Genomic DNA, 22139 nt, shown 5'->3' with positions numbered 1-22139 from the left:
ACAAGGACCCCCAGGTCCTTCTGCACCGTAGCATGCTGCAGCTTTTCACCCTTTAAATAATAATCCCTCCTACTATTGTTTCTACCAAAGTGGATAACCTCACACTTGCTAACGTTATACTCCATCTGCCAGGTCCTCGCCCACTCTCTCAGCCTATCCAGATCTCTCTGCAGACTTTCCGCGCCTTCCGCGCAATTCGCTTTTCCACTCATCTTCATGTCATCAGCAAATTTTGTTACCCTACACTCAGGCCCCTCCTCCAGATCGTCAATGTAAATGGTAAACAGTTGAGGCCCAAGCACCGATCCCTGCGGCACTCCTCTAGTCACCAACTGCCAACCAGAATAGCACCCATTGATTCCAACTCTCTGCTTCCTGTTGGACAACCAATCCTCAATCAACGCTAACACCTTACCCCCAACTCCGTGCACCCTAACCTTCTGCAGCAACCTCTTGTGAGGCATCTTATCAAACGCCTTCTGGAAATCTAAAAACACCACATCCACTGGTTCCCCTCTGTCTACCGCACTAGCCACATCCTCATAGAAATCCAATAAATTTGTTAAACACGACTTCCCCTTCACAAATCCATCCTGCATCTGCTTGATCAAACTGTTCTTTTCTAGGTGTCCTGCTATTTCTTCGTTGATGATAGATTCTAGCATTTTTCCAACTACGGACGTTAAGCGAACCGGCCTATAATCCCTGCCTTTTGTCTGCTACCTGCGTAACATTAGCCATTTTCCAATCTTCCAACACTTCTCCAGAGTCCAGCGACTTTTGATAAATAATTACTAAGGCATCTGCTGTGCTAAGCACAGTACTCCAAGTGGGGTCTGACCAGGGTCTTATAAAGCTGCAGCATTATCTCCCGACTCCTAAACTCAATTCCTCGATTGATGAAGGCCAGTACACCATGCGCCTTCTTAACCACATCCTCTACCTGCGAAACTGATTTGAGCGTCCTATGAACCCGGACTCCAAGATCCTTCTGATCTTCCAAACTGCTAAGAGTCTTACCCTTAATATTATATTTCGTAATCCCATTTGACCTGCCAAAATGAACCATCACACACTTATCTGGATTGAAGTCCATCTGCCACTCCTCCGCCCAGTCTTGCATCCTATTTATGTCTCGTTGCAACTTCTGACATCCCTCCACACTATCCACAACACCTCCAGCCTTTGTGTGATTGGCAAACTTACCAACCCATCCCTCCACTTTCTCATCCAGGTCATTTATAAAAATCACAAAGAGCAAGGGTCCCAGAACAGATCCCTGGGGCACTGCACTGCTGACTGACCTCCATGCAGAAAAAGACCCATGTACAACCACTCTTTGCCTTCTGTGGGCAAGCCAGTTCTGGATCCACAAAGTAATGTCCCCTTGGATCCCATGCCCCCTCACTTTCTCAATAAGCCTTGCATGGGGCACCTTATCAAACGCTTTGCTGAGGTCCATATAAACCACACCTACTACTCTTCCTTCGTCAATGTGTTTCGACACATTCTCAAAAAATTCAGTCAGGCTTGTAAGGTATGATCTGCCTTTGACAAAGCCGTGCTGACTATTCTTGATCATACTATACCACTCCAAATGTTCATAAATCCTGCCTCTCAGGACCTTCTCCATCTTCTTACCAATCAGTGAGGTTAGACTCACCAGTCATTAAATTCCTGGGCTGTCTATATTCCCTTTCTTCAATAGAGGAACCACATCTGCAATCCTCCAATCCTCCAGAACCTCTCCCGTCTCCATTGATGATGCAAATCTCTTCCCTCGCCTTCCACAGTAACCTGGGGTACATCCCATCCGGTCCTGGCGACTTATCTAACTTGATGCTTTTCAAAAGCTCCAACACATCCTCTTTCTTAATGTCAACACACTCAAGCATTTCAGTCTGCTGCAAGCCTGCGCTACACCCACCAACATCCTTTTCCACTGTGAATACTGAAGTAAAGTATTCATAGAGTACCTCTCCTATTTCTACCGGTTCTATACAAACTTTCCCACCGTCACATTTGATAGGTCCTATTCCTTCACATCTCATCCTTTTGCTCTTCACATACTTGTAGAATGCCTTGGGGTTTTTCTTAATCTTAACTGCCAAGGCCTTCTCATGACCCCTTCTGGCTCTCCTAATTTCCTTCTTAAGTTCCTTCCTACAAGTTGTATACTCCTCGAGATCCCTAACATTGCCTAGCTCCCTGAACCTTTTGTACGCTTTTCTTTCCTTCTTGACTAAATTCATTACAACTTTCTGTATCAATGATCTCGATGATCTATATCAATGATCTGGATGATAATGTGGTAAATTGGATCAGGAAATTTGCTGATGATACAAAGATTGGAGGTGTAGTGGACAGTGAGGAAGATTTTCAAAGCTTGCAGCGGGATTTGGCCCAACTAGAAAAATGGGCTGAAAAATGTTAAATGGAATTTAACGCAAACAAATGTGAGGTATTGCACTTCGGAAGGACAAACCAAAGTAGAAGGTACAGGGTAAATGGTAGGACTCTGAAGAGTGCAGATGAGCAGAGGGATCTGGGAATACAGGTATAGAATTCCCTAAAAGTGACGTCACAGGTGGATAGGGTCGTATAGGGTGCTTTTGGTACATTGGCCTTTATAAATCAGAGTATCGAGTATAACAGTTGGAGTGTTATGGTAAGGTTGTATAAGACATTGGTGAGGCCGAATTTAGAGTATTATGTACAGTTTTGGTCACCTAGATACAGGAAGGATATAAATTAGGTTGAAAGAGTGCAGAGAAAGTTCACGAGGATGTTGCCGGAACTTGAGAAGCTGAGTTACAGAGAGAGATTGAATAGTTTAGGACTTTATTCCCTGGAGCGTAGAAGAATGAGGAGAGATTTGATAGAGGTGTATAAGATTTTGATGGGTATGGATAGAGTGAATGCAAGCAGGCTTTTTCCACTGAGGCTAGGGGAGGGAAAAACCAGAGGGCATGGGTTAAGGGTGAAAGGAGAAAAGTTTAAAGGGAATATTAGGGGGGGCATCTTCACGCAGAGAGTCGTGGGAATGTGGAATGAGCTGCCGGTTAACATGGTCAATGTGGGGTCACTTTTAACATTTAAGAAAAACTTGGACAGGTTCATGGATGAGAGGGATGTGGAGGGATATGGTCCAAGTGCAGGTCAGTGGGACCAGGCAAAAAAAATGGTTCGGCATAGACGAGAAGGGCCAAAAGGTCTGTTTCTGAGCTGTAATTTTCTATGGTTCTCTGGTTCTTTAGTGTACCATGGTTCCTGTAAGCTACCAAAAATCCCTGTCTCATCCGCACGTTGTCGTGCAGAACTCCAGACAAACATTCCTTGAAAATCTCCACCTCATTCCATTCCTGCTCTCACTTTCTCGTGGCCCAGGCAGCAATCCCAAGATTGCTACCTTTGCGTTCCTCCTTCTCAACTCTCATCCTAACTCCCTATATTCTCTTTTCATGACCCCTTCCCTTTTCCTACCTCTGTCAGTTTTACCAATATTTACCACGACCTCTGGCTCCTCTCCTTCCCACTTCAGGATTTTTGGGACGCGCCCAGAAACGTCCCGGATCCCGGCACCAGGGAGGCAAACTACCATCCGAGTTTCCCGACTGCCGCCACAAAATCGCCTGTCCGACCCCCTCACTGTAGAGTCCCCGATTAATACTGCCTTTTTCCTCCTTTCCTTACTCTTCTGAGCTACATGGCCGGACTCTGCGCCGGAGGCTTCCAGCAGGTGGGCTGTCCCCCCCAACAGTACTCAAACAGGAGTACTTAGTGTGAAGGAGCACATCCACTGGGGTGCTCTCTACCACCTGAACTTTCCCCTTCCTAACCGTGACCCACTTGCCTGCCTCCCGTGGCCCCGATGTGACCACCTGCCTGTAACTCCTATCTATCACCTCCTCGTTCTCCCTGACCGGACGAAGGTCCTCAAGCTGCAGCTCCAGTTCCCTTAGGAACCGCAGCTCGATGTTTTACGTCCATGGGACGCTTCTTCAAAACTGTTGTCTCCACCGATGCTGCCACTTCTGCTGAGTTTATCCAACATTTTCTGTTTATATTTCAAATTTCCAGCATCTGCAGTATTCTGCTTTTATGTTGGTGAGAGCATTAAAGATGTGTCTTTGGATGATGTCACTGAGGGACAGTGTGTAGTTCGGTAATAGAAAAGGGCCAAAGATTAATCCTTGGGGGACGCTAAAGCAAACAGGAAGAAAGGCCTTTGTAAGTGATTCTCTGCTATGATTAGCTGGATGGTGAGACCAGTTCCACTCAGAAGGACAGCAGTGGAGGGATGTTGGAGAAAGATAGAGTGGTCAACCGCGTCAAAGCATGCAGACAGGCTGAGAAGGATGAGGAGGGAAAGTTTACTGTCGATCAGGGCATTTAAACTGACCTGGCTACAAGACAATCCCATTTCTCCAGCCCCAATAATCATGTTTTTCTGTATATTCGGCATATAAGCCTGCCATGACATTCCATACTCAATTTTTCGCCCCAGAAATAGATTTTTACTTTACTGGCACCCTCAGAATTACTAGAAAGTTATTGATGTCTTCAGATGTTTCTGCTACTCATAATATAGGCTTACCACTTAATTGCTTGGGACGTATTCTGGTCTGCCTTCTCGGCAGTATGTCTTGGCCTGACTGCTTTTTGCATCCATTATCTTGTTTTCTGAAGTTGGTGGAGTATTTGTTATTGCAGAAGATACGCTTCTATCTCAGAGATCATTATCAAGTCTTGTCTTGTAGCCTGGTCAACTGTAAACTCTTGACAGAGTGCAGTTGTTTGAAAACGTAACGGCTGTACCGGGAGGGGATATATTCGGGTGTTTAGCCACTGAGTCTACATTGGGTAGAACTGAGAAATAAGAAGGGGGAAGTCACTTTGATAGGATTGTACTTTAGGCCCCCACATAGTCGGCGGGAAATTGAGAAGCAAATATGTAAGGAGATTTCAGATAGCTCCAAGAAAAATAGGGTGGTAATAGTGGGAGATTTAAACTTTCCCAACATTGACTGGGACAGCTATAGTATTAGAGGGTTGGATGGAGAGAAATTTGTTGAATGTATTCAGGAGGAATTTCTCATTTAGTATGTGGATGGCTCGACTAGAGAGGGGACAAAACTTGACCTCCTCTTGGGAAATAAGGAAGGGCAGGTGACAGAAGTGTTAGTGAGGGATCACTTTGGACCAGCGAACATAATTCTATTGGTTTTAAGATAGCTATAGAGAATGATAGGTCTGGCCCAAAAATTAAAATTCTAAATTGCGGCAAGGCCAACTTTGATGGTATCAAGTAGGAACTTTCAGAATTTAATTGGGGGGTCTGTGGGAAGGCAAAGGGACGTCTGGTAAGTGGCACGCTTTCAAAAGTGTGTTAACCAGGATTCAGGGTAAACACATTCCTCTTAGAGTGAAGGGCAAGGCTGGCAGAAGTAGGGAACCCTGGATAAACTCGGGATATTGAGGTCCTGGTCAAGGAGAAGAAAGAGGCACATGACGTGCATAGGCAGCTGGGATCAAGTGAATCCCTTGAAGAGTATAGGGGGTTTAGGAGTAGAGTTAAGAGAGAAATGAGGAGGGCAAAAAGGGGACACGAGATTGTTTTGGCAGATAAGGTAAAGGAGAATCCAAAGAGTTTCTACAAATACATAAAGGGCAAAAGAGTAACCAGGGAGAGAATGGGGCGTCTTAAGGATCAACAAGGTCACCAATGTGCAGATCCACAACAGATGGATGAGATTCTAAATGAATATTTCTCGTCAGTATTTACTGTTGAGAAAAGCATGGACGTGAGGGAACTTGGGGAAATATGTAGTGATATTTTGAGGAGTACACATTTTACAAAGAAAGACGTGCTGGAAGTCTTAAAGTGCATCAAGGTAGATAAATCCCTGGGACCTGATGAAGTGTATCCCAGGACATCGTGGGAGGCTAGGGAGGAGATTGCGGGTCCCCTAGCCGAGGTATTTGAATGACCGATAGTCACAAGTTAGGTGCCTGAGGATTGGAGAGCGGCAAATGTTGTGCCTTTGTTTAAAAAGGGCTGCAGGGAAAAGCCTGGGAACTACAAGCCAGTGAGCCTCACATCTGTGGTGGGTAAGTTGTTGGAAGGTATTTTGAGAGACAGGATCTACAGGCACTTCGAGACGCAAGGACTGATTAGGGACAGTCAGCATTGCTTTGTGAGTGGAAAAATCATGTCTCACAAATTTGATTGAGTTTTTTGAAGGGGTAACCAAGAAGGTAGATGAGGGCAGTGTAGTTGATGTTGTCCACGTGGACTTTAGCAAGGCCTTTGGCAAAATACTTCATGATATGTTGTTGCATAAGGTTAAATCTCATGGGATCCAGGGTGAGGTATCTAAATGGATACAAAATTGGTTTCCTCGACAGAAGCCAGAGGATGGTTGTCGAGGGTTGTTTTTCAAACTGGAGCCTGTGGCCAGCGGTGTTCCTCAGGAATCGGTACTGGGTCCACTGTTATTTGTCATTTATATTAATGATTTGGATGAGAATATAGGAGACTTGGTTAGTAAGTTTGCAGACGACACCAAGATTGGTGGCATAGTGGACAATGAAGAAAGTTATCTCCGATTGCAACGGGATCTTGATCAATTGGGCCAGTGGGTTGACGAAAGGCAGATGGAGTTTAATTTAAACAAATGCGAGGTGATGCATTTTGGTAGATTGAACCAGGACAGGACTTACTCAGTTAATGGTAGGGTGTTGGGGAGAGTTACAGAACAAAGAGATCTAGGGCTACATGTTCATACCTCCTTGAAAGTGGAGTCACAGGTGGACAGAGTGGTGAAGAAGGCATTCGGCATGCTTGGTTTCATTGGTCAGAACATTGAATACAGGAGTTGGAATGTCGTGTTGAAGTTGTACAAGACATTGGTAAGGCCACACTTGGAATACTGTGTGCAGTTCTCGTCACCCTATTATAGAAGGGATATTATTAAACTAAAAAGAGTGCAGAAAAGATTTACTAGGATGCTACCGGGACTTGATGGTATGGGTTATAAGGAGAGACTAGATGGGCTGGGACCTTTTTCTCTGGGGCTTAGGAGGCTGAGGGGTGATGTTATAGCGGTCTGTAAAATAATGAGAGGCACAGATCAGCTAGATAGTCAATATCTTTTCCCAAAGGTAGGGGAGTCTAAAACCAGAGGGCATAGGTTTAAGGTGAGAGGGGAGAGGTACAGAAGTGTCCAGAGGGGCAATTTTTTCACACAGAGAGTAGTGAGTGTCTGAAACAAGCTGCCAGAGGTAGTAGTAGACATGGGAACAATTTTGACTTTTAAAAAGCATTTAGATATTTACGTGAATAAGATGGGTATAAAGGGATATGGGCCAAATGTGGGCAATTGTGATTGGCTTAGGGGTTTTAAAAAAAGGATGGCATGAACAAGTTGGGCCGAAGGGGCTGTTTCCATGCTGTAAACCTCTGTGACTCTATGTTTCTATTGTAGAGTCATTGCACATGAGTCTGAGATGGAAACGGTATATTCTTGGTGGCTTCTTTGTGGTTTCTTTGGAGTTCAGGAGAATGACCCAAGGTTTATGGTCCATTGCAAGCCCGAACTGTATGCCCACTAGCTAATTGAAAATTTCCATTTCGCTGCCTGTGCTTCGTTTTCAATTGTTGCATAACACTTTTTTATCTCTGTCGGCAATTGAGATACATAACAAACAGGTTTCCTGACTTCTTATATGATTTGATAAAGCTTGCATTGTGGTCCAGAAATACAGCAACTTTGGAAAAGTTTCTCTGCGATTTTTACTCGACTGTCTGGCTGAGCAAAAGGGCAAGCCCAGGGACAGATCATTAGAATCCTGGCAGAATGAACTTCGTTTTATTTCCACTAAGGTCGGATCAGTCTTTGCCAAAGACACAGCAATGAATGAACTCAAGCTAATTGCTTCTGATCCAGATGAGAAACACGTATTCCAGGTGGATAACTACGCTGCCTTAGATGGACTTCTAGCAGATCTACAGAAAAATATTGTTGGAATTGAAGGTAAATTCATGTTTTGAGTTTTTTTTATCCTCAGCACAATGTTTTCATTGATAAAATTGTGGTACCTAGTTAACAAGAATATAAAGAAGGCTTTGTATATAAAATATAAACTAAGACTGAGTATTTTAAAAGCCATTTTCAATCTCCAGATTAATGCATTATCATTGAAGCTGTTTGCTGCCTTTACTTTTTACCAGTTTTCCCATTTGGTGGCATGGTGGCACAGTGATTGGCACTGCTGCCTCACAGCACCATAGACCTGGGTTCAATTCCTGGCTTGGGTCACTGTCTATGTGGAGTGTGCACGTTCTCCCCGTGTCTGTGTGAATTTCCTCTGGGTGCTCCGGTTTCCTCCCACACCCTAAAGATATGTGCTGAGGTGGACTATAAATATGTAGGGTTATAGCGATAGGGTCTGGGTGGGATTGTTGTCGGTACAGGCTCGATTGGCCTTCTCAAGGACAACTAGGGACAGGCAATAAATGCTGTCCGGCCAGCGGTGCCCATGTCCCACAAATAGATAAAAAAAAAAATAAGGTGTAACACTCCAGGTATAAATTAAGTGATCCACTAGGAAGCTTTTATCAAACAAAATGTATTTAAGAACTAAGTAGTGACACAATCCCCAAGGATCATTCTGAAAAGTGACACAATCCCCAAGGATCAGTCTAAATAGTCACAATCCCCAAGGATCACTGTAAATGGTGCCAGAATCTCCAAGGATCACTCTAAATACTGACACAATTCCCAAGGATCAGTCTGTTGAAAATTTTCAAACTGGAGGCCAGTTACCAGCGGTGTACCACATTTAGAGTGATCCTTGGAGATTCTGGCACTATTTGGAGTTATCCTTGGGGATTGTGTCACTGTTTAGAGTGAACCTTGGTGAGTGAGTCAGTATTTAGAGTGTTCCATGGGGATTGTGTCACATTTTGAACTGATCCTTGGGGATTGTGTCACTACTTAGTTCTTAAATATATTTTGTTTGATAAAAGCTTCCAAATGGATCACTTAATTTATACCTGGAGTGTTACACTTTATATTTTGTCAACGCTGGGTCCTCTGCTTTTTGTGATCTTTATCAATGACTTGGAAGAGAACATAGAACATAACAGCGCAGTACAGGCCCTTCGGCCCTCGATGTTGCGCCGACCAGTGGAACCAATCTAATGACCCTCTAACCTAAACTATTCCAATGTTATCCATATGCCTATCCACTGACCATTTGAACACCCTTAAATTTGGCGAGTCCACAACTGCTGCAGGCAGGGCATTCCACGCCCTTACTACCCTCTGAGTAAAGAACCTACCTCTGACATCTGTCCTATAATTATCACCCCTCAATTTAAAGCTATGTCCCCTCATGTTAGCCATCACCATCCAAGGGAAAAGGCTCTCACTGTCCACCCTATCTAATCTTCTGATCATCTTGTATGCCTCAATTAGGCCACCTCTTAACCTTCTTCTCTCTAACGAAAACAACCTCAAGTCCCTCAGCCTTTCCAGATAAGACCTTCCCACCATCCCACCATCCTGGTAAACCTCCTCTGCACCCTTTCCAGTGCTTCCACATCTTTCTTATAATGCGGCAACCAGAACTGTACGCAATACTCCAAGTGCGGCTGCACCAGTTTTGTACAGTTGCAACATGACCTCATGGCTCCGAAATTCATCCCTCTACCAATAAAAGCTAACACACTGTACACCTTCTTAACAACCTTATCAACCTGGGTGCCTGTTCCACTATTCAGTTTAATCATGGCTGATCATCAAATTCAATTTCCTGATCCCCTCACCCCGCACTCCCCCATATCCATCGAACCATAGAACATTGCTGAACCATTTTTCTGCCTAGTCCCACTGACCTGCACCTGGACCATATCCCTCTACACCCCTTTCGTTCATGTACCTGTCGAAGTTTGTCTTCAATGTTAAAAGTGAGCCCACGTTTACCACTTCATCTGGGAGCTCATTCCACACTCCCACCACACTCTTTGTGAAGAAGCCCCCCCAATATTCCCTTTAAACTTTTCACCCTTGACCCATGTCCTCCAGTTTTTTTCTCCCCTAGCCTCAGTGGAAAAAGCCTGCTTGCATTCACTCTATCTGTACCCATCATAAGTTTGTACATCCCTATCAAATCTCCCCTTATTCTTCTACGCTCCAGGGAATAAAGTCCTAACCTATTCAACCTTTCTCTGTAACTCAGTTTCTCAAGTCCCAGCAACATCCTTGATCCCTTGATTCCTTTAGCTGCAAGAGCTAAATCTAATGTCTTCTTGAAATCAGACAACGTTTCGGCCTCAACTACTTTTTGTGGAGTGAATTCCACACATTCACCACCCTCTGGGTGAAGAAATTTCTCCTCACCTCAGTTCAAAAAGGTTTACCCCTTATCCTCAAACTATGACCCCTAGTTCTGGACTCCCCCACCATTGGGAACATTCTTTCTGAATCTACCCTGTGTAACCGTGTGGAATTTTATAAGTTTCTCTGAAATCCTCTCTCATTCTTTTAAACTGCAGGGAATATAATCCTAATTGAACATGACAGACCTTTTATCCCAGGAATTAGCCTGGTGAACCTTAACTGTACTCCCTCTATAGCAAGGATATCCTTCCTTAGATAAGGACATAAAACTGCATACAATACTCCAGGTGGCTTCACCAATGCTCTATACAATTGCCGCAAAACATCCCTGTCCCTACGTTCAAATCCTCTCACTATGAAGGCCAACATATCATTTGCATGTTTACTGCGTGCTTACTTTCAGCAAGTGAACCATAAGGACTCCAAGGTTTTGTTGAGTATCCACCTCTCTCAGTCCACACTCATTCAAGTAATAATCTGTCTTCCTATTATTGCTACCAAGGTGTATAATTTCACATTTATTGACATTATACTGCATCTGCCATGCAGATGCCCACACACTCAACCTGTCAAAATCACGTTGAAGCATCTCTGCATCCTCCTCACAGCTCACCCTCCCACCCAATTTTGTATCATATGCAAATTTGGAGATATACATTCAGTTTCCTCTTCCAAAACATTAATATATAATGTGAACAGCTGGGTCCGAGCACAGATCCCCACAGTACCTCACTAGTCACTGACTGCTAATCGGAAAAAGACCCATTTATGCCAACTCTTTCCTTCCTATCTGCAAACCAGCTTTCTATCCATCTCAAGACATTATCTGCAATTCCATGTGCTTTAACTTTACATAATAGTGTGTTATGTGAGACCTTATCAAAAGCCTTCTGAAAGTTTAAATGAAACACATCCACTGATTCTCCTTGATGAACTCTACTGCTTACATCCTTGAAGAATTCCAATAGATTTGTCAAGCATGATTTCCCTTTTGTAAATCCATGCTGACTTTGTCTAATTACACCACTGCCTTCCAAATGCCGAGTTATGAAATTCTTGAAATAGACCCCAGCAACTTTCCTATTACAGATATTAGGCTGACTGGTCTGTAGTTCCCTGTTTTCTCTCATCTCCTTTTTTGAATAGTGGGCTTATATTAGCAACTCCCAATCATAGTATGAAACAGTCCAAAGTCCAAAAAATTTGGAAAGTAACCACCAATGGATCTACTATTTCCAGGGCCACTTCCTTAAGTACTCTGAGATGAAGATTATCAGGACTTGGAGATTTATCCACCTTCAATCCCATCAATTTCCCCAAAACCATTTCTCTACCAATGCTGATTTCCTTCAGCTCCTCACGAAAACTTGTTTCTCCCAGAACTTCTGGTACATTATTCATGTCTTCCTTCATGAAGACTGAGCCAAAGTATAAATTTAATTCCTCAGCCATTTCTTTATTCCCCATTATGAATTCTCTCGTTTCTGACTGTAAGGGGCCTACATTCATTTTTTAAAAATCTTTTTCTCTTTCCATACCTGAAGAAACTTTCACAGTCAGTTTTTATGTTCCTGCTAGCTTACTTTCATATTCTGTTCTTACTTGATCCCTTGGCCCTACTTTGCTGAATTTTACCCTGCTTCCAATCCTCAGGCCGATTGCTTTTTCTTGCCAATTTGTTTATTTCTTCTTATCTCTAATTTTCCTTGTATGCCATGGTTTGACCACAATTCCCTTACCACTTTGCGCCAAACATGAATAAACAATTTCTGGAGTTCACCTGTTTGTTCTTCAAATGCTGCCATTGCTTGTCCACTGTCTATCCTTTCAATAATGTTTCCCAGTCCATCATGATCAATTCAGACCTCATACTATCATTGTTATCTTTATTGAGATTCAGGACCCTGGTCTCAGAATCAAAGAGCAGTAGTTGATAACAATTGAAGTGCGCCAAAGTTCGCAGATGACACTGAGGTGAGTGACAGAGCAAAGTGTGCAGAAGACACTGAACATCCCCAAAGTGATATAGATAGCTTCATTGAGTAAGGAAGGATCTGACAGATGGAGTACAATGTTGGTAAATGTGAGATCATCCAGTTTGGTAAGAAACAGCAAAATGGACTATTATTTAAATGGTAAAAATTGCAGCATGCTGCTGTGCAGAGGGACCTGGGTGTCCTTGTGCAAGAATTACATGGAGTTGGTTTGCAGGTGCAGCACGTAATTAAGAAGGCAAATGGAATTTTACCCTTCATTTCCAGAGGGATGGAGTTTAAAAACAGAGAGGTTATGTTGCAGCTATATAAGGTGCTGATAAGGGAGAAAGGATATCCTGGCACTGGAGGGACTGCAGAGAAGATACACTAGATTGATTCCAGAATTGAGCAGGTTGATTTATGAGGAGAGACTGAGTCAACTGGAACTCTACTCATTGGAATTTAGAAGAATGAGGAGGAAATCTTATAGAAACATATAAACTTATGAAGGGAATATGTAAGATCGAAGCAGGGAGGTTGTTCCCACTGGCAGGTGAAACTAAAACTAGGGGGCATGGCTTCAAAATAAGGGGGAGCATATTTAGGACTGAGTTGAGGAAGAACTTGTACACACAAAGGGTTATGAATCTATGGTATTATCTACCCAGTGAAGCAGTTGAGGCTACCTCATTGAATGTTTTTAAGGCAAGGATGGATAGATTTTTGAACAGTAAAGGAATTAAGGATTATAGCGAGCAGGTGGATAAGTGGAGCTGAGTCCACGAAAAGATCAGCCATGATCTTATTGAATGGCAGATGGCCTATTCCTGCTCCTAGTTCTTATGTTTTTAAAGAAGACTATTTGGATCAATTAAAGCTGAGTATTTTAAAAATTATTCTCCTATTTCTCAGTTCCAAAATGAGTGCTCCATCATTGAAGCTGCCTCATTTCTTCCCACTTTGCATCAGTTCTGCCATCTTGATACCACAAACCTCACTTTGAGCAAGCCACCCCATCGAATCAGTATAGGTAAACAATTAACTTTGATTCTTAGTAAGGTTCCTATCAGCGTCAGTCACATGTTGCATTATGAGCACTGAATTCAGTAACAGAGATGACTGGAAAACTCCGTGGCTAACGTAATAAATGTGGAATTGAAAAATGCTGTGAACCAAATACCCTTTGGTATTATCACCTCTTGCAGGGGGTTAATGTAGCTTTTTTTTGGATGCTCTAAGCTTGACCACCTTCATGAGATGATTAGATCTTAATGAGCTGTTGCCAGGTCCTTGGGTCCAGATTCAGATTGTTGACCTGTCTGGCCACTCCCTTCATAAGGTGATCCTTGTGGGTCGCCTGACCTGCTGTGAAAGCATGACATCACTTTGCTTGCCCATCTCCAGCACTCATATCTGTCATCCTGAATCCATCATTTTGTAAACCTCCCTCTGCCTGCTATTCACTTTGCTATCATTTAAATTACATCAATACTCTTCAGTGCAGCTTTCCTTTATGAGGCACAGCCTATCTTTAAAAAGAGCAGGCTGAGTGCGTTATGCAATTTGTAAACAACAGTTCTGGGCTCACATGTTGAGTACAGAACAATGAGCAGTGTTAATAAGCAGCAGGTAAGGACTTACTTGGTCAGTTGCTACAATAACTCAGGTGAGATAGATGCACCACACTTGTGTTCTATTCACCTCGACCTGAATGCATGTGTTATAATTCAGAGAGAAACTCCTCCAAAGTGTTTCATGAAGTCTGCCTGGATCATGAGTTTTCCACTTTCCATTCCAGCTGTCCTTCTTGCCTTTCCCCCCTCACCACCTCCTCTCCCTGTCAGGGTAACTGCCACATTCCTCAGGCAGTCCTTTAAAATCTGCATCTCTGTTCTGCCATTCGAACATTCTGAACATTTAATGGACACTTTTAGCACCTTCCCAGCTTTCTGTATCCTCATTTACATTCCCTTTGTCCCATCCCTCTCCGCCCTCATTGTATAAATCTCCCATGATTCCCTTTGCTCTCAGTTCTGGTGAAGAATCAACTAAACTCGAAACGTTGGCTCGATTCTCTCCCCATTGACGCTGTCAGACCTGCTGAGATTTTCCAGCATTTTCTGTTTTTGTTTCAGATTCCAGCTTCCATAGTAATTTGATTTTATCAATTTACCTGTACCCCTCTGTTCAACAACACTCTGCAGGGCCCTAACATTAACTGTGAAAGTTCGGCCCTGATTTGTCTTACAAAAATGCAACACTTCACAATTATCTGAATTAAAGTCATAGAGGTTTACAGCATGGTAACAGGCTCTTCGGCCCAACTTATCCAGTGCTGCCCCTTTTTTAACCCCTCAGCTAGGCCCAATTCCCAGTGTTTGGCCAACATCCCTCTGCACCCATCTTACCTGTGTAACTATCTAAACACTTTTTTATTGTACCTGCCTCTACTACTACCTCTGGCAGCTTGTTCCAGACACTCACCATCATCTGTGTGAAAAAAAATTACCCCTCCCAACACTTTTGTGTCTGTCCCCTCTCACCTTAAACCTATGCCCTCTAGTTTTAGACTCCCCCACCTTTAATAAAAGATATTGACTATCTAGCTGATCAATGTCCCTTATTATTTTACAAATCTTTATAAGATCACATCTCAGTGTTCTACGTTCCAGAGAAAGAAATCCCAGTCGATCCTGCTTCTCCTAATAACTCAAACCAAGTCCTGGTTGCAGCCTAGTAAATCTTTTCTGCACTCTTTCTAGTTTAATAATATCCTTTCTATAAGTTAGTGACCAGAACTGTACATAGTATTCTAAGTGTGGCGTTACCAATGTCTTGTACAATTTCAACAAGAGGTCCGAACTACTGTAATCAATGTTCTGACCAATGAAACTAAGCAAAGTGAATGCCTACTTCACCCTTCTGTCCACCTGTGACTCCACTTTCAAGGAGCTATGAATCTGTACCCCTATATCTCTTTGTTCTATAACTCTCCCCAGTGGCCTACCATTAACTGAGTAAGTCCTGCCCTGGTTCGATGTACCAAAATGTATCACCTTGCATTTATTTAAATGCAGGGACAGGGAGAGGGTCAGTATACAGGTTTCACCAGCATTGGGACAGGGAGAGAGTCAGTGTACAGGTTTCACCAGCACTGAGACAGGGAGCGGGTCAGTGTACAGGTTTCACCAGCATTGGGACAGGGAGAGGGTCAGTGTACAGGTTTCACCAGCATTGGGTCAGGGAGAGGGTCAGTGTACAGGTTTCACCAGCAGTGGGACAGGGAGAGGGTCAGTATACAGGTTTCACCAGCATTGGGACAGGGAGAGGGTCAGTGTACAGGTTTCACCAGCATTGGGACAGGGAGAGGGTCAGTGTACAGGTCTCACCGGCATTGGGACAGGGAGAGGGTCAGTGTACAGGTCTCACCAGCAGTGGGACAGGGAGAGGATTGGTGTACAGGTTTCACCAGCACTGAGATAGGGAGAGGGTCAGTGTACAGGTTTCACCAGCATTGGGACAGGGAGAGGGTCAGTGTACAGGTTTCACCAGCATTGGGACAGGGAGAGGGTCAGTGTACAGGTTTCACCAGCATTGGGACAGGGAGAGGGTCAGTGTACAGGTTTCACCAGCATTGGGACAGGGAGAGGGTCAGTGTACAGGTTTCACCAGCATTGGGACAGGGAGAGGGTCAGTGTACAGGTTTCACCAGCATTGGGACAGGGAGAGGGTCAGTGTACAGGTTTCACCAGCACTGAGACAGGGAGAGGGTCAGTATACAGGTTTCACCAGCATTGGGACAGGGAGAGGGTCAGTGTACAGGTTTCACCAGCATTGGGACAGGGAGAGGGTCAGTGTACAGGTTTCACCAGCATTGGGACAGGGAGAGGGTCAGTGTACAGGTCTCACCGGCATTGGGACAGGGAGAGGGTCAGTGTACAGGTCTCACCAGCAGTGGGACAGGGAGAGGATTGGTGTACAGGTTTCACCAGCACTGAGATAGGGAGAGGGTCAGTGTACAGGTTTCACCAGCATTGGGACAGGGAGAGGGTCAGTGTACAGGTTTCACCAGCACTGAGATAGGGAGAGGGTCAGTATACAGGTTTCACCAGCACTGGGACAGGGAGCACGTCAGTGTACAGGTTTCACCAGCAGTGGGACAGGGAGAGGGTCAGTGTACAGGTTTCACCAGCACTGAGACAGGGAGCGGGTCAGTGTACAGGTTTCACCAGCACTGAGATAGGGAGAAACATAAGAAACATTAGAAACATAAGAAATAGGAGCGGGAGTAGGCCATCTAGCCCTTCGAGCCTGCCCCGCCATTCAATAAGATCATGGCTGATCTGTTGTGGCTCAGTTCCACATTCCCGCCCTCTCTCCATAACCCTTAATCCCCTCTCTCATCAAAAACCCATCAACCCGCGTCTTAAAAATATTTAGCGAGGCAGCCTCCACCACTTCAACGGGCAGAGAATTCCAGAGATTCACCACCCTTTGAGTGAAGAAGTTCCTCCTCAACTCTGTTCTAAACCGCCCCCCCTTTATCTTGAGACTATGCCCCCTAGTCCTACTATCCTTTCTGAGCGGGAAGAGTCTCTCCATCTCTATCCTATCCATCCCATTCATCATCTTATACGTCTGAATGAGATCTCCCCTCATTCTTCTAAACTCTAACGAGTACAAGCCTAATCTATTCAGCCTCTCCTCATAGCTCAACCCCCTCAACTCTGGAATCAGCCTAGTAAACCTCCTCTGCACTCCCTCCAAGGCTAAAATATCCTTGCGTAAGTACGGCGCCCAAAACTGCACTCAGTACTCCAGCTGTGGCCTCACAAATGCCCTATACAGCCGCAGCAAGACCTCCCTACTTTTATATTCAATCCCCTTCGCGATGAAAGCCAGCATCCCATTCGCCTTCCTGACCACCTGCTGCACCTGCAAGCTGGGTTTTTGCGACTCATGCACAAGGACCCTGAGGTCCCTCTGCACCGTCGCCTGCTGCAGTTTTTCTCCACGTAAGTAATAATCCTTCCTACCATTATTCCTACCAAAGTGGACCACCTCGCACTTACCAACATTAAATTCCATTGCCATTTCCTGGCCCATTCGCCCAGCCTATCTAGATCCTTCTGTATACTCTCCCCACCCTCCGCACAATTTGCCTTTCCACCAATTTTGGTGTCAACAGCAAATTTCGACACCCTACACTCGGTTCCCTCCTCCAGATCATCTATATAAATGGTAAATAGCTGAGGCCCCAGCACCGACCCCTGGGGCACTCCACTAGTCACCATCCGCCAATCCGAATAGCACCCATTGACCCCCACTCTCTGCCTCCTATTTGACAACCAGTCCTCTATCCACGCTAACACCCTACCCCCAACTCCATGCCCCCTGACCTTCTGTAATAACCTCTTGTGAGGTACCTTGTCAAACGCCTTCTGAAAATCCAGGAAGACCACATCCACCCGCTCTCCTCTATCCACCGCCCTAGACACATCCTCATAGAACTCCAGTAAATTTGTCAGACACGACTTCCCTTTAAGGAAACCGTGCTGCGTCTGCTCTATCAAGCAGTTCCCCTCAAGATGCCTCGCTATTTCCTCCTTGATGACGGATTCTAACATTTTACCTACAACAGACGTTAAACTAACCCGCCTATAATTCCCCGCCTTTTGCCTGGCACCCTTCTTAAACAACGGCGTAACATTAGCCGTTTTCCAATCTTCCGGCACTTCCCCGGAATCCAGCGACGTCTGGAAAATAACCACCAAGGCATCCACTATCACCTCCTCCATTTCTTTCAGAACCCTCGGATGCATTTCATCCGGTCCTGGGGACTTGTCCACAATCAGCCCCTCCAGTCTGTCGAGCACCACCTCTCTAGTAACAGTAATGTCATCGAGACCCTCCAGTCCTACCACCTTTCCATCTCTAACATCCGGCAAATTATTCACGTCCTCCTCCGTGAAGACCGAAACAAAAAGGTTATTCAAGACCTCCGCCATATCCCCATCCCCTACCACTAAGTCCCCCTTCTCATCCTCTAAGGGACCAATGTTCACCCGAGCCAGCCTCTTCCTTTTTATATATTTATAAAAACTCTTGCTATCCTTTTTTATATTAAGCGCTAGCCCAGCTTCATAGTTTCTCCTACCCTTCTTTATCAACTTCTTTGTCAATCTTTGTTGACATTTAAACCTTTCCCAATCCTCTTCTCGCCCACAACTCTTAGCTACTCTAAACGCCTCCGCTTTTAATTTAACACTTTCCTTCACCTCCTTCGTTATCCACGGCTTATTACCTCTCCTCTTACGGTCCTTTTTGACCATCGGAATAAATTTCCGCTGAGCACCAAGAAAGATCTCCTTAAAGATCCTCCACTGCTCCTCAGCAGACCTACCTTCCAACGTGCTCCCCCAGTCCACATTTGCCAATTCTTCTCTCATCCTACCGTACTCCCCTCTGTTTAAACAAAGGACGCGTGTCCGGGAACCCACTTTATCCTCCTCCATCTGCACCAGAAACTCCACCATACAATGATCACTCTCCCCAAGAGGATCCTTCACCGCAAGTTCCCTAATTCTACCCACCTCATTACATAGCACCAGATCCAAGATAGCTCGCTCCCTCGTCGGCTCCAACACACACTGTTCGAGGAAACTATCCCGGCAGCATTCCAAGAACTCTTCCTCGAGCCCACCGCTTCCAACATGGGTCGACCAATCAATATGCAGATTGAAATCCCCCATAACTACGGCCGTCCCATTCCTGCACGCCGCACTTATTTGCGCGTTAACAGCCCGCCCCACCTCCAGATCATTATTGGGGGGCCTATAGACGACACCCACCAGCGTCTTCCTCCCTTTGCTGTTCCTAATCTCTACCCACAACGATTCCACCTTCTGCTCCTTGGCTCCAATATCATCCCTCGCTACCACCCTGATGCTATCCTTAATCAGCAGAGCTACGCACCCCCCTTTTCCCTCCTGCCTATCCTTCCTAAACACTTGATAGCCCTGTACATTCAGCTCCCACTCCCTGTCACCTTGCAGCCATGTCTGTAATGGCCACCAGATCATATCCATTTGTGTCGATCTGCGCCACCAACTCATCCACTTTATTCCTAATGCTTCGCGCATTCAGATAAAGCACCTTCATCCCAGCCTTCACCTGGACCTTATTTGCCAGAACGCCACCAACCATACTCACGGCCCTTACTCCCTCTATTATTGGGACATCCTCGGCCTCTATCCTTACCTGTACCGTCTCCTTAACTTTAGACCCCGTAATGTCACCTACCCTCACACCCTCCCCCCCCCTAATTAGTTTAAAGCCCTGTCTACAGTCCTCTTTACACAATTAGCCAGCACTCTGATCCCAGCACGGTTCAGACCAACCCCATCCCACCTGAACAGGTCCCACCTACCCCAATACTGGTGCCAATGCCCCATAAATTCAAACCCATCCCTCCCACACCAATCCCTGAGCCACCCATTCACTTCCTTAATCCTGTCAACCCTACGCCCATCTGCACTCGGTTCAGGCAGTAGCCCAGAGATGACCACCTTGTCGGTTCTACTTTTTAATTCCATTCCCAGCTTTTCATACTCCCTCCCCAGATCCTCAGTTTGCATTTTGCCTACGTCGTCGGCACCCACATGAACAACTACGACCGGATTCTCACCCTCCCACTCCAGGTTCCTCTGCAGCCCAGATGCGACATCCCGGACCCGAGCACCAGGCAGACAACACACCCTTCTGTGCACTTTGTCATTGTGACAAAGGACAGTGTCAATACCCTTCACCCCACTATCCCCAATTACAACTACGTTCCTTTTCCCCTTCTCTTTGCCTATGGCCTGCTGCATCACTGTACCGTGTGCAGTCTGCTCACCGACCTCACCTCCCTCGTTCTCATCCAGACTGGAAGCAAGAACCTCAAACCTGTTATGTAGCTTGAGAGGCTGAGGCCTCCTCTCCCCATCCTCCTTCCTCCTCTCAGCAGCCCCCTCTTGTTCCTGACCCTTAGAGTTAGCCAGTCTAGGGGGGGTGGATGTCTCTTGCACCCCATTGACAATGGCACCCTTTCTCCCCCTGATGAGCCTCAGCGTCCGTAGCTCAGAGGCCAGCTCATCTACCTTGAGCTGGAGCTCCTCCAGCAACCTGCACTTACTGCAGACATGGTCACTGGGGAGGACCCTGGGGTCCACCAGTTCCCACATCATACAGAAACCACACATCACATGCCCCTCCATTATTCACTGCAGTAATTTTGAAAATTTCCACACGAACTCACCTGGCCCTTTTTCTCCCCAGCCCTTTTGATATTAAGCCCTAATTGCTCACTCTGCTTCCCTCTCACTCCACTGCCCGCTCAGACGCTGCCCTCTGTCTACACCAGGCCTCCTTTTAAACCTGGCGCTGATTTAAAGCTGGCTGGCCCACAACTCCTTCTAACCACTCCCTCAGAATTCTTAAAGCAGTAAATACAATAAAATAAATGCTTTAAACAGTTCTACAAAGAACAAAGTGCTTTAAACTTATTTAAACAGGTTTTTAACAGGTAAAATCTTATCTCTCTCTGCTCCTTCACTCGTCTGCTCCAGTATACAGGTTTCACCAGCATTGGATAGGGAGAGGGTCAGTGTACAGGTTTCACCAGCATTGGGACAGGGAGAGGGTCAGTGTACAGGTTTCACCAGCACTGAGATAGGGAGAGGGTCAGTGTACAGGTTTCACCAGCATTGGGACAGGGAGAGGGTCAGTGTACAGGTTTCACCAGCACTGAGATAGGGAGAGGGTCAGTATACAGGTTTCACCAGCACTGGACAGGGAGAGGGTCAGTGTACAGGTTTCACCAGCATTGGGACAGGGAAAGGGTCAGTGTACAGGTTTCACCAGCACTGGGACAGGGAGAGGGTCAGTGTACAGGTTTCACCGGCACTGGGACAGGGAGAGGGTCAGTGTACAGGTTTCACCAGCACTGGGACAGGGAGAGGGTCAGTGTACAGGTTTCACCGGCACTGGGACAGGGAGAGGGTCAGTGTACAGGTTTCACCGGCAGTGGGACAGGGGGAGGGACAGTGTACAGGTTTCACCAGCATTGGGACAAGGAGAGAGTCAGTATAAAGGGTTCACCAGCACTGAGATAGGGAGAGGGTTGGTGTACAGGTTTCACCAGCACTGGGACAGGAATAGTGTGACTTTTCTTTCATTAATGGTATAGATAGTCTTGAAATTTGTAGTTTAAAATCTGGATTTTCTGTTTTGCTTTTCATAGAAGAACTAAGAGAGGGAAATTTGTACTGAATTATTCCTTCATACCTCTTCAATCATGTGTCCAACTACTGAGTCCATTTTGAAATATTAACTTGCTTCTTTGTGGCTATCCTGACCTGCTGTATTTTTCCACTCATTTTGTTTCAATCTCCTATATTACTGATTTGTAATTGATTATGTGTATAATTTTACTAGAATGATTTGAATAAAAGTACCCCTTGTTTCTTAGCTGTAGCTGGAGTCAATGCTGGGAATACCAGCCATAACAACACTGGAAATCACAGCAACAGTGGGAACAACAACAACAATAACAGTGGGAATAATGGCATGAACAAGGATGGGGAAGAACGTAAGATATATCACTTCAAGTTATCTTGTTATTTACTTCGATCTGTAAATTGAGAAAGAATGCAAAGTCTTTCAGAAGGGCTCAGCAGGTCAGCAATTTGGATCACCCTTTCTATTATCAGAACGT

At 45.2% G+C, this 22139-nt stretch overlaps 1 protein-coding gene across 1 annotated transcript in view; it reads left to right on the top strand.

The window, feature by feature from the left end:
• LOC145357476 (integrin alpha-E-like) overlaps positions 1 to 22139 on the top strand; it is a 453795-nt gene that overhangs the window by 131348 nt on the left and 300308 nt on the right. The window contains exons 10-11 of the mRNA XM_080210848.1: positions 7886 to 8036; positions 21894 to 22013. Coding sequence (XP_080066974.1) covers positions 7886 to 8036; positions 21894 to 22013 — 271 coding nt within the window. The remainder of the gene's footprint in view (positions 1 to 7885; positions 8037 to 21893; positions 22014 to 22139) is intronic.

This window comes from Carcharhinus amblyrhynchos, chromosome 23 (assembly GCF_965287045.1).
Source record: "Carcharhinus amblyrhynchos chromosome 23, sCarAmb.v2.hapA, whole genome shotgun sequence".
NCBI classification, from domain to species: Eukaryota; Metazoa; Chordata; class Chondrichthyes; order Carcharhiniformes; family Carcharhinidae; genus Carcharhinus; species Carcharhinus amblyrhynchos.
The sequence above is the reverse complement of the archived record's forward strand: the minus strand, read 5'-3'. Positions and strand labels throughout refer to the sequence as shown.